Below are 12672 nucleotides of genomic sequence, written 5' to 3'. Positions count from 1 at the left end.
TTTCACTAATTTTGTATTTAGAGGCTTGTCTGTTTCATAATTCAGTCATATGAGAAGAAAGATTACTTTTTTATTTTAAAAAGTTCGGATCTCATGGGTCTCACGGGTCTACCCGGCCCCGTTTCGTATTCAAGGTGAGGTGAGTCCGAAGAATATTTAACTGGGGTTGAGCGGAATGGGTCAAAGTATTTTTCACTGGGGAGGGTCTTGGGTTTAACCTATATCCGTCCCATTGACATCTCAAGATATAAAGATAAATTTGATTTATTTAAGAATATAAATATTTATTAAAAAATTAATGATGCATGGATCGTATCATTAAGGCTATGGGATCGTCGCCTCTCACAAAGCTATTTGACTGCCGCTTCCCCCATAACCTTAACAATGTCAACCAAAGCATCCAATATCTTACGACAACATTCAAAATCTCTCCGTGCGACCGTACATCGAACAGCCAGTTCGACCCATTCAAGATTATTCGCAGACCCACGTTCCTTCTCCTTTCTCTTACGCCCTCTTGATTTCCATATTTATATTGATCGTTTTATCCTTCGATTCTACTGTATTCATGTGTTCTAGGCCCGGGAATCAATTGTTTGGATTTTGTATTTCCTTTTCTTCTGAATTCTCTTTGAGTATTTTGATGATCCTCGTTTTCAGCTAGTCGAGGTTGGTTGCTGAAGATCCGAATCAAACTTGGAGTGGTGGCATGATTAAAGATTTAATTTTTCTTTTTTGGGTCGGATCCTCTCGACAAGACTCAATTCTTTATGCAATTTCGAGTCCCGATTGATAGTAGTCTGATTTCGCCTCGCCCACTTTTGAGATGGGATTTATTACTGAAGCGGGTTTTGAATTTTGTTAATTGGGGTTTTGAAAATTCAATCTCGATGAAGTCCTGATACGGTAAAACGAAATAGAAAATATTCAATCTTGAGCCGTTGGTTGGGTAATAAGTTTGCACGATCGAGTTGAGGGATTAGAAATAGAAGCGAAAAGTAAAAAAACGGGAGGAGATGGCAAAGAACAGGGAGAAAGATGAAACGGAGAAAGGATTTAGTTCATCGGTGATGGCTGGGGTGGACTCATCAATCAGTTTGTTGAAGCTGATTTCAACTTTGATAGTTTTTGTAGTGGGAGTAGTTATAGGTCTAGTTTCTAGTTCTCACATTAATCGTTATTTTACCATCCAAGATGATCGGTTTACTTTTAGCCATAGATACATAGATTCCATGCAGTTTAGTGTTGAGACTCCTCAGATAGAGGCTCAATGCGAAAGGGAAGATTGCCATATTATAGATAGTTTCGTCAGACCGAAAAATTTGAACCATGGGATGACGGATGGAGAGTTGTTTTGGAGGGCATCGATGGTGCCCGAAAAGGAAGAGTTTCCTTTCCAGAAAGTGCCGAGGGTGGCATTCATGTTCTTGACAAGAGGTCCATTACCGATGTTACCGCTGTGGGAGAGGTTCTTTAAGGGCCAAGATGTGGAAAAGTATTCCATATATTTGCACGCTCATCCAAGGTTTGATATAAATGTGACCGAGGACTCTGTTTTCTACAATCGACAGATCCCTAGTCCAGGTAAAATTTCATGAGAAACTACACATTTTTCAGTAGATTGCTGTGGAATGAAAACATTTTGGATTGATTCCTGTGGAGAATGCTCAAGTGTTTTGTTTGTTTAGTATTTGTGATTGTTCCATTTTAGTTTGTTATTATTCTTTTGTGTGCAAGATATCATGTGTATAGGATACCAGCTTGCACTGGATTGGAGTGTTAGAATTTGGAAAGATAGACAAGGGACGATTATAGTTACATGCAATCAAAACATGTAATTGAGAGATCACACCATATCTTGCAGTGCTTTCTTAAATTTCCTGTGACATGCGAAAAATCCATGATTTTTGCAGACTGACTGAATGAATTTTTGTGCTGATGTCATGGACATAATTCAAAATTTAGATCCTCGTTTTTCCGATCTGCTGTTTCAAGTTACTAATTATCTATGCCACTTTGGGGAGGACACTCTAAAAGTTTACCACTGTTCTTTTCTTCGTATTAACCTCAACAAATCCCATCTATTTGCAGCGTGTCGAATGGGGATCAGTATCCCTAGTTGATGCAGAGAAACGACTTTTGGCAAATGCCCTTCTCGACTTCTCAAACGAGCAATTCGTTCTGCAATCAGAGAGTTGTATCCCAGTTTACAACTTCCCAATTATCTACAGTTATCTAATCGAATCAACCCATAGTTTTGTTGAGTCATACGGTGATCCTTCTCGTTATGGTCGTGGCAGGTACAGCCGTAGCATGAGACCTGACATTAAGCTTGCCGACTGGAGAAAAGGGTCTCAATGGTTCGAACTTCATCGTACTCTAGCAATCAAGGTAGTTTCTGACACCAAATATTACAGAATCTTCGAGAAGTATTGTACGCCTTCTTGCTATCCCGACGAGCATTACATTCCGACCTTTTTGCACATGTTCCATGGTTCCCTTAATGCGAATCGAACCATTACCTATGTTGATTGGTCGCAGATCGCCCCGCATCCTGCATCCTTCTCCGCTGTTAACATAACAGAAAGTTTCATACATTCGATTAGGAATAACGGCACATTTTGTTCATACAACTTAGAGAAGACAAATATTTGTTACCTCTTTGCAAGAAAATTTGATGCCAGTGCTTTGGAACGTTTATTGAATGTCACATCAAAGATTATGGGATTTTAGATATTTTGATGTTACAAGGATTAGGATCCTCTATTATACACCCTTTTCTTACAATATTTCAAGGTTCTGCAGACCTCTTCAAGGGCGATGTTTTTTGATCAAACGCGAGCGGAATTGGACGGTAATGCTTTTATATTTTAGTTCAAGATCGAATATCTATCAAACGTTCTAGAGAAGAACAATAAAATTAACTGATGTTGGCATGAACTTCACTTAAAAGTTATTAAAAGTTTTCAAAAGGAAAATCTAAGAATCATTATTTTTAGAGTTTGTGAACACTTCTTTAATATATTAATGTTACGTTCAAACAAATTATCTAACTTGATATTAGCTTCTTTGTTATTTTAATATTTGAGTTTGGGATCGATTTAAAGTTTAGGTTTTATTACAATGTGTTTAGTTCGACTTAACTGGGACGATAAATAGTTTTATCTTTGAAAGTGTCTTTCTTAATATTCTCTCTGATTTCTCACGTACTTATTAAATCCCGGAAATCCATGTTTTCAACACCAGATTGGACCGATCGGTTCGACTGAGAAACGGTCACTGGTCGGATCAGGACCATATTTAAAAACCGTTTTATTTGTCGAAACGATTCCTATTTATTTTTATTTTGTTAGATTTTTTTAGAATAATATTTTTTAAATTTTAAATTTTATTTTTGTTATCCATATGATTATTTGGATTTTGAACTTTGTTTAAATATTATTTTAGTAGTATTAGAGTTTATTTTATTTATAATTTCTTGTTTAAAACATGTATGTAATTACATTTGATATTTTGATTATATGAATGTTGATGTTTAAATCTAAAATTTTGGTAAAATATATATTTTTTATTTATGCACAGATTTAAGTTTTTTAGAATTGAAAATATATTATTTACTATATTATATTATTATTTTATATAATATAACAATGTTCCAGTCCGACCGTGTAGTTTAACCGATCCGACCATTGCACTGTTATTTTAAAGTAGTTTGATTCGATTGCTGGTCCGATTAAGAAAACATTACATGAAATTTTATGATATATTATCGTCGTTACCTTTTGTTAGCAACACCTAACGGCGTTTCTCATTTGAACAGCATGTCAGACCTGCCAAATTAAACGATCACCAACCTTGAGGATTAATTCATCACGTATGACCTCCCGAATTCTCTCTCACGTCCAAGAATTTGTCGTAGATCGAGCGAACGTCGAGAAAGCTTTGACAGAGAGCCTCCTTCGATTAGTGCAAGATGATGTAAAAAAATTAAGACTATAAACTTCAAATCTACCACTTATATGTTATATAATAATATTTCATTTTAATAAGAATGAATTTCAAGTTCACTCAATAATGATATAATTCGAAATCTCTTCTACTTTGTATTACAAATTTGTGAATAAGTAAAGTGTGGACTTAACATTGATCTATTGTTAAAACAAAAAAAAAAACAAAAAACAAAAAACTAATCGATATTTATGGATTCAAATTCATCTTTGCCAAGTACACTCATAGATAAATCACAATTTGGATTACAATTATCACATCATCAACACACAAAGTGTCATAAAAGACCATGCGATCAAGTTTTTAAACAGCCGTTCAAACAAAATTCAATTTTTTCATTCTCTGTGCCGGTTTTCTTTTAATTTCGAGATGATAGAGTCACATGCTGCTCACGTGAGATTTAATGACTTAAGATTACTATGCCTTTATATTTTCGGGCACAAATTAAAATGTGAGAAGTGTAATTTACACGAAACTAGAGAAACGAGGACTATATAGGTAGTTAGTTCTTTTAAGCAAGGTAAAAACTTGTGTGAGACGGTCTCACGAGTCGTATTTTATGAGATGGATCTCTTATTTGGGTCATCCATGAAAAAAGTATTACTTTTTATGCTAAGAGTATTACTTTTTATTGTGAATATCGGTGGGGGTATTACTTTTTATTGTGAATATCGGTAGAGTTAACTCGTCTCACAGAAGACCTACTTTTTAAGCAAATAGTGGAATATTTTCCATTACGAGCAATTATTCGCGAGAGTTCGAATAAAATAATTTAGGATTTAAGTATGTATTCCAATATAGTAATGTTTGTCCCATGTATATTGTTTGCACAACTTTTGTAGATATTGTGGGCATGCCATTTGCTTACAAGTACCGATTTGTGTAAAAAGGATAAAAATCCGACTTTTATACATTCAAGAGAAATGAATATTAAATTTGAAAGTTTGTTGTGATTTTCTAAACAAATACAACGCCAAAATTAAAAAGAACGACAACGGAATTTGAAAAAATAAAATCACAATATGAGTATGCATATTCAAATCAGTGGGAAATTACAAAACATGGAAACTATAATAAAAGTTGACGAGAAACAATGGAAATTGTGAAATATGCTCAAATATGTAACGAAAAAATGAAAAATGATTGAACTATGACCATGAAATTATTCAGGGAGTTTGCAATAGTTCTGCGATATGTGTTGTATGTTTTTTTTGTTTATGTTGATTCCCTTTTTATTCACTGCTTGAGTGATTTTGTCCACTCCTTGTGCTTCTCTCCCACGATTTCCCATGTTTCACGTCGCTGGACGTGACCTTCATGGTAAGTTGTGTGAGTCCAGAGACTTGGTCGATCTTTCAACCAATTAGCCGCTCAAAATCTTTTACCCATTAATTTTTTGGGCTTTCATTAACACCTTCTTGGGCCAATAACCCTACTGTTCATATGTCAGCAACCCAAACAACTCCCCAAGCTAACTTTCATGTCTCATTACCACATGTTGTTTTCTTGTTTTCTTTCTTTTAATTTTGTGTTCTCATGCTGAATTACATGTATATAGATTCATGTATTGAATTATTTGAATTCTTGGGGGAGTGGAATTGGTAACTGAAGTTTGGTTATTGTCAGGATTGAAAGAGTCTTTCATCACCGCTCTTGTTTGCATTTCTTAATATGCTTTGGATTTCCTTCATGACATATATATGAGAATGACGTATATAGTGTTTCTGGTTGCCTTGCTTTATTTGTGATTCTGTATTGTACTCTTCATTATCCGCCCCCATATTAACATTCTGGGATTTGCATGTGCACTCCATATATTCTTTTGCATCTTGCCTTGAACTTTTTCAAGTTTTATGCCAATCCATTAGGCCAAAATACCCTACAGATGCTATAATTTTTCATAGTATAGAAAAAGGTAACAAACTCCCCATCATTTAGAATCTCTATTCTTTTGTTCACATGCCACAATCGTTTCATTTTATGCATTTTTGTTTACCTTGTTTTCTTTTGCTTGTGCCCGGCTCTTGCGAAGAGTTTGATACCATGGTATATTTGATCATTAATTTTTCGGGTTGTGAAGTAGTTTGATGGCCTTGATTGACTTGCGAAGTATCTTTGTTTATGTGGAATCCGTGTGGGGATTTGGGCATCTTTGTGGTGTTTGGTTATTTATTAATCTTCACTTTCATTGTTGCGGCAAGGTGACTATTGGTTGGCTTTGGACTTGAAGATGTCTGTTAACTTCAGAATTTCTTGTGCAACCTTTATATATTTGTAGTTGTTTTTTAGTCATGGTCAGGGACGGATCCAGGAATAAAAGTTGGGGGGGCTTGAAGTCAATATAATAAGTTATATATTATTAAAAAAAAATTTACATTATATCGTACAACGAAGTTGTGCCATACGAGATTTTAAAACATAAAATCACACACAGAGAAGCTATAAAAAACAAAATAAAAAATGTATAGCCGATTTTTACCTGGATTGTTGCCTTGCCGATGAGCAATTCGATTTCTTCGGGAGTCCGCAATTCTATTCTGTCGCTAAAGGGCTTGGGACTTGGGAGAAAAATTTTGTAGAATTGAGGTGGGGCGGATCAGAGAATAAATTTGGTCTCATCCTTGTAAATGGACGGGACTTGATTGGACTAAGACATTGATGTACGACGGTTTTTGAAACAACCGTCGCTATTAGCGACGATTTTTCAAAAAACAGTCACTAATAGCGACTGTTATTAGCGACTGTTTGAATAAACCGTCACTAGTAGCGACGGTGTAATTAGAACCGTCGCCGATCCACATCGGCGGCGGTTTAATAGCGACGGTTTTTGAAAAACCGTCGCTAAATTATTAAAAAAGTGGGCTGCACTTCAGCCCAGTCCAGCCCTAGAATACATCCGTCTCTGGTCATGGTTAGTCATTCCACTTGTTCTAAACTAGCCACAAATGTTATCTCTGTATCCAAGATAGAGGACATGTATAAACTCGGATCCGGATCGCCTACTGTTCACAGCATGATGCTTAGCACACATTGAATTTTTTTTATTTTTTTTTAATTTTTCTTTTTTTTCTCTTTTTTTTCCTCTCTTATTCTCTTTTGTTTTCCTTCTATTTTCCTCCATTTTTTTCCATCTTCCACAAACATTGGACAATTTTATATGAAATAATATAAACATTTTAATTCTTTTATGTTAAATTAATAATTTTGCAATTAAAAATTACTATATTAAATTTTTACATGTGAAAAATTGTATCAATTTTTTCCGAATTTGATGAGTATTATTAATTTTTTTCCAATGAACAAAATTTTTAACAATATAAAACTATTAACATGTTAATGCTTAAATTAAAATTTAGAACATTTCCATCATGCAATATCAAAAACTAAAATTCAACACCACATTTCCATAAAAAATAAATAATTCATACATTTTGAAACTTCATTTCAACTAACAATGTTAATCGGCTATTCTTTAAATAAAAAACTACTCAAGAGCATTATTGGATATATCTCCATTGAAATCCATGGCTTCAAGAGAATGGTGAGGATGATCAAATTGTGCCTACATTAAATAAGAATAAATATTATAAAATCAATTTTACCATATAAGAATTAATATTTTTTTGGTTTAAAATTTTTACCAACTAAAAAATTTCTAAATATCATTAAAGTTCATACCATTAATAATTCAGTGAAATTGAATTGACTTCCAGTTGTTTGAAGACATGCATGAGGTACCGGAGGTGCTGAACAAGATACGGGTAATTCATCATGTGTTCCGATGTCCTACAATGATTGTAAAAATAAGAAATCTAGATAATTTTTATTTCAAAAAAGTATTAATATTAGTTAATTTACCTCGACTCTCAAATTTGTTTTTATTCGTTTTGCTTGAAGTTCTACCCAACTCTTGAACCTTCTTGACTTTTTCACACCATTTCTTTTCTTGAATCCTTTTGCTTGTATCATAGAAGGTCCTATCGATGATGTCCTGACACCACTATTGTTGTCTTGGCTCACTTCAGTCAAACGCATTTCCATGACTTGCTTGGTTAGATCACATACCGAATTATGCACCAAAGAGAAAGTTGATGGGTGGACGGAGGCTTCGGTTGCCAGTCTGACGAGCATCATACAAAGTTTTCTATATCGTTCTGTACTTTCTCGTTTGGGATTTTCTTCGACTTCATTGCCCATACAATCGTGTACCACCCCACTCCTAGCTTTTCTCGTCCATCTATTCAAGATATAATGCTCTGGCAGTTTTTTTACGTCCTGCACATCATATACTTTCACAGCATGACAACACAATAATCCAGTCATCTCGAATTTTCGGCAACTACATGAAATCATCTTTGTGCTAGGATTAAATGTCACCCTCCATTCTCCTTCTTTATCAATTCGTCCGACAACATATTCAAATAATGGTTGAGTTTCATTTTTATATTTTATGTAAGCAGCTGCGAACAAAACAAACTCTACTTGAAATAGATGAAAGATAGTGAGGGTATAAATTTCAGAAAGTTGACGCAACATAGGAGAACTCTCTAGCTTTAATCTCGGTAATTTTTGACGTGTCTCAAATTCACATCTTAGCTCATTGTACCGCTTTTCCTCCAAGACCTGTTCGAAGTGCTTAAAAAATTGCATTATATCTAAGTCGGGTTTCATACAACTCTTGATATCAGAATTGACACTTTCACTGAGTTGTGTGCTTCTCATACCAAGTGTGAAAGCCTTGTTAATGTAACAAGCTGCCCATTTCTCCTTTATATTGTAAGTGGATTGCAACCATGTGTTTTCTTGAATATTATATTGTACAAGTACAACACTCCAAGCCTCCTCGAATCGGGTCTCATCGTCAATGCCATACATGCATCTCTTAAAATCAGTTAAGAAGTGAGAACCATCTTTCATCAAGTTTCCCAAGTGTTTGATGCCATTTTGCATCAAATGCCATGTGCACAATCCATGAAATACCTCAGGCATCACATCCTGTAAGGCCTTTGCCATAGCTTGATCCTGATCAGTGAAGATAGTGAGAGGCTTTTTTTGCTTGTGTGCCTCTAAAAAAGTTTCGAACAACCATTTAAATGATGATGCAGTCTCATCATACAAAAGTGCTGCACCAAAAATCACTGCTCCTCTATGATGATTGAAACCTGAGAAGATAGCAAGTGGTCGGTATGCACGGTTCGTACAATACGTGGTATCTAGTGACACAACATCACCAAAATACTCATAGTCGATTAGCATTCTCGCATCAGCCCAAAAAACATTTGTTATCTGTTCCTCCACATCCATCTGATTAGCATGGTAAAATGATTGATTTTTAGATAATTGTTGTTGAAAATATCGCATCAGACAACCAACTTCCCCATATACCATACTTCTTTGTCTTTTGGACCGAATATAATTTTTAGCATCCAACATTGTATAACCAAGACCATCTATTCTCCCTGCATGCTTACTCATCAACTGAAAATTTGATTTTTGTTTAAGCTCAACATCCTCTGCCAAATCAATCTCATAGGCTTGAACTTCTGTAATTTTACGTTGGGAAGACAATATATGAACTGTTTCTTGAATATGGAGTGGGTGATTATGCTCTTCGATAAACTCATTAATTTTATATTTACTATCCACAAATGTGACACTCATTCTTACTTTACAATTTGTTCGAGTCTCAAGCCGAGGATTGAGTGTCGATGATTCTCTTTTGTCATTTTTACGAACACCCTCCTTGCAACAAATATATTTATACGAAGTTATAAATCCAGTGTTCTTGTTCTTGTTAAAATAATGCTTCCTAACTCCAAATCCAGTTTTCCCACCATATTCAACCCAAAACTTCCAAGACTCGTCTAGACTATCAAATTTCATACCAATCTTAGGCTTGAATTCGATATTTGAACTATAATCCATCAAGAATCTGAAAGTATCAATAAAATTTTTGGCTTGTTTCAGATCAATAGCAACATAAAAATAGAAACCAACAAAATCAAATAAAAAATTCGATAGCTAAACAATTAGAAAAAGAATTAGACATTTAAAAGAAGAAAAAATCGAACCTTGTATGTTATAGTATTTCCTGCAAAAAAAATAATAATAAAATTGAGTGAGAGAGGAAAAACGAGAAAAAGAAGAAAATGGACAAAAGAAGACGAGATGAAAACAAATGTTTATACTATTTTTATATAAAAGTGTGTGAATAATGTTTGTGGAAGAGAGAAAAATGGAGGAAAAACAAAGTAGGAAAAGAGAGGGAAAAAAAGAGAAAAGAAAAAAGAAAAATAAAAAAAAATAAAAAAATTCAATGTGTGCACAAGCATCATGCTGTGCACAGTAGGGGATTCGGCTCCGTATAAACTCCTTGTTGCTTCTTATTCCCTATGCGGAGTTGGTGACTGCTTGATCTTAAATTTGCATTATTAGTCTGCCACTTGGGTGATTTCCATATCCCAAGTTATCGAGGCATCGTCAACTCCGCCTGTAAAAACCGATCTCTTATTCATGGCTACAGTCGTATCTTTTTCTACACTCATTGTGGCATGTATATCTTTGTGATCTCTAACTTTATATTCAGTTATGTGAGCCTATTTGCTTGGGTTTGTTAGTAATTGATTGACACTTTTGTATCTTTACCCAAATTTTATCCAAAGGGGGAGTTTGATGTATTGCCATATTTGTTGCAGCTATTTAGAGCATGGATCAGCCCACAACTCCAGTAACTCCTTCATAAGCTGCTAAACTCTTTCTTACTATCAAGAATTCATTGAAAATATCACTGTCACAATCAAATAAAAATTGTGTGCTCTTGTCTCAATGCTTTTTGACCTCAAGAATGAATACCAATTTTGGGTAAAAAAATTCAAGAGGTTAGACAAGTTAGTCCAACAGAGTTTTGGCCAAATTATAGCAACTTCATTACCTTTTTCATTGATGTTTGTGGGCGTTAATACAATATTGCATCCACTTATATCCCATTCCCACTAACATTTACATTCATTATAATTATTTTACAACTGTTTTTCTTTTATATATACTTGTTGGTTTTTTCCATGAATATTGTAGGCTATATGATGGTCATAATCCCTCATGGAGCTTTGCCAAAAATCGGTGACTTTAATGAGAAATCCATGATATGACTGTGAATTGAAAGCTAAAATGTAACTCCACTCTCTTCTTTATGTGTTGCATTTCACATGGATCACATCTCCCAACCCAAGCAGTCATTTGCGTACATTGCACTTCAGTCGGATCTTTTTTCCCACATGCATTCTTATTTATTGCTCTTGCATGCAGTGACTCCACTTTATGTTTGGCGATTTTGATTCAATATCGTGGTTGTTGGATGATGTTTGAGGAGTTGTTTTGGATCTGTGTATGATGTAGGATGTTTCAAGGGGAGTTGTTTTGGTAGTTTTGTATCCTGAGCAGGCCACCTTCTTACGTTTTTTAGTAAAAAGTCATAAGTTGGCCTAAAACTCTCAACTTCTGAGTATTTCTTCAATTTGTTTAATAATGAATCAAAACACATCTAAGTTCATAAAAAGTATCGTCATGACCTACTTTAGTTAAGCATTTTCATCCTTGAAAGAAAGAAAAAAAACACATATATTTACAACAGTGGCCATAAGACCTACTTTGAGTAAAATCTTGAAACAAAGTGCAAAATACTTGCGAAGATGGCTAAAAAACGTACTCTATACATATTGAAACTTTTAAGAATGAGAAGCTAATCTGAACAGTCTCCTCATTATGCGATTTCTTCTTCTTCTTTATTTCTCTTTTAGTTGGCCATGCAATCCTAAATCTCGACTTCGATATCATCTGTTATGCTTTTCAGGTATCCTAGAGACTGGCCCCATGTGTTATCACTGCACAAATAAAAATAGAGTCACAAAAGTGGCTATAGAGCCTAATTTATTCACAATCTTTTATAATATTCAGTTAAAGTAATAATAACATCAATAGAAAAAACATGCGCATAAGTGCTCAAATTGCCAACTCCCTACAAACTATAATGTCTCCCTTGTACAGGTCGTAGGCTCATCCAATAAATTATTAATGCACAAACAAAATATAATAACAAAAGTGTAACTAAAGCCGACTTTTCACAACTCCCTATAAATAAAAATAACATAGTAGGTACAAAGATAATCTTATGTGTTTTGTCATTTCTGATATATAATTTTCAATAATCACTTTTTTGGCATATTTACGTGTTTTTTTTATTACTACTCCTGAAACACCATCGAAGATTTTACTATTTGATACCCCAGGGATGAACCCATCAAGATCCGGCCCAAACTTTCGGCCCATATCTAAGGCCCGCAGGTTAATGGCCCATGACAAGCCCATGTATTCTCCTATAAATACCAGGTTTGAGCGTATAATTAGGAATTCACTATATTGTTTTCAGCAGCGCCCTTAGCTGCTCTCCCCATATATCCTCAGTCTCTGACTTGAGCGTCGGAGGGGCTACGCCGGGACACCCTCCTGGCCCCCTCCTAATGGTCTTATTTGTGATTTCAGGCCCAGGGTAATTTTGAAGCTCGTGTCTGGATTAGTGACGCTTGCGTGGATCGGACCCTAAATTTCCCGTGAGTATCACTTGGCGCCGTCTGTGGGAATATTTGAGTTGAGACGTAGAGATGGTAG

At 34.9% G+C, this 12672-nt stretch overlaps 2 protein-coding genes across 2 annotated transcripts; one reads left to right on the top strand and one right to left on the bottom strand.

Annotated features, from left to right (window-relative positions):
• Positions 1 to 287: 287 nt before the first annotated feature.
• Positions 288 to 3248, top strand: LOC142546982 (glycosyltransferase BC10-like). Its single transcript, XM_075654994.1, has 2 exons — positions 288 to 1580; positions 2089 to 3248. The coding sequence occupies exons 1-2, from the start codon at positions 1017 to 1019 to the stop codon at positions 2731 to 2733; spliced, it is 1209 nt and encodes a 402-aa protein (XP_075511109.1). The 5' UTR covers positions 288 to 1016; the 3' UTR covers positions 2734 to 3248.
• Positions 3249 to 7299: 4051 nt separating this feature from the next.
• LOC142544166 (protein FAR1-RELATED SEQUENCE 5-like) lies at positions 7300 to 12372 on the bottom strand. Its single transcript, XM_075651231.1, has 4 exons — positions 12289 to 12372; positions 7867 to 10029; positions 7687 to 7794; positions 7300 to 7570 (listed from the first exon to the last, which is right to left on the bottom strand). Exons 1-4 carry the CDS (start codon positions 12370 to 12372, stop codon positions 7493 to 7495), a joined length of 2433 nt encoding a protein of 810 aa, XP_075507346.1. The 3' UTR covers positions 7300 to 7492.
• Between the last annotated feature and the right edge of the window lie 300 nt (positions 12373 to 12672).

Source organism: Primulina tabacum, chromosome 5, assembly GCF_025594145.1.
Source record: "Primulina tabacum isolate GXHZ01 chromosome 5, ASM2559414v2, whole genome shotgun sequence".
Taxonomy (NCBI): Eukaryota; Viridiplantae; Streptophyta; class Magnoliopsida; order Lamiales; family Gesneriaceae; genus Primulina; species Primulina tabacum.
Note: the sequence above shows the minus strand (reverse complement) of the source record. Positions and strands in the feature narration are given on the sequence as shown.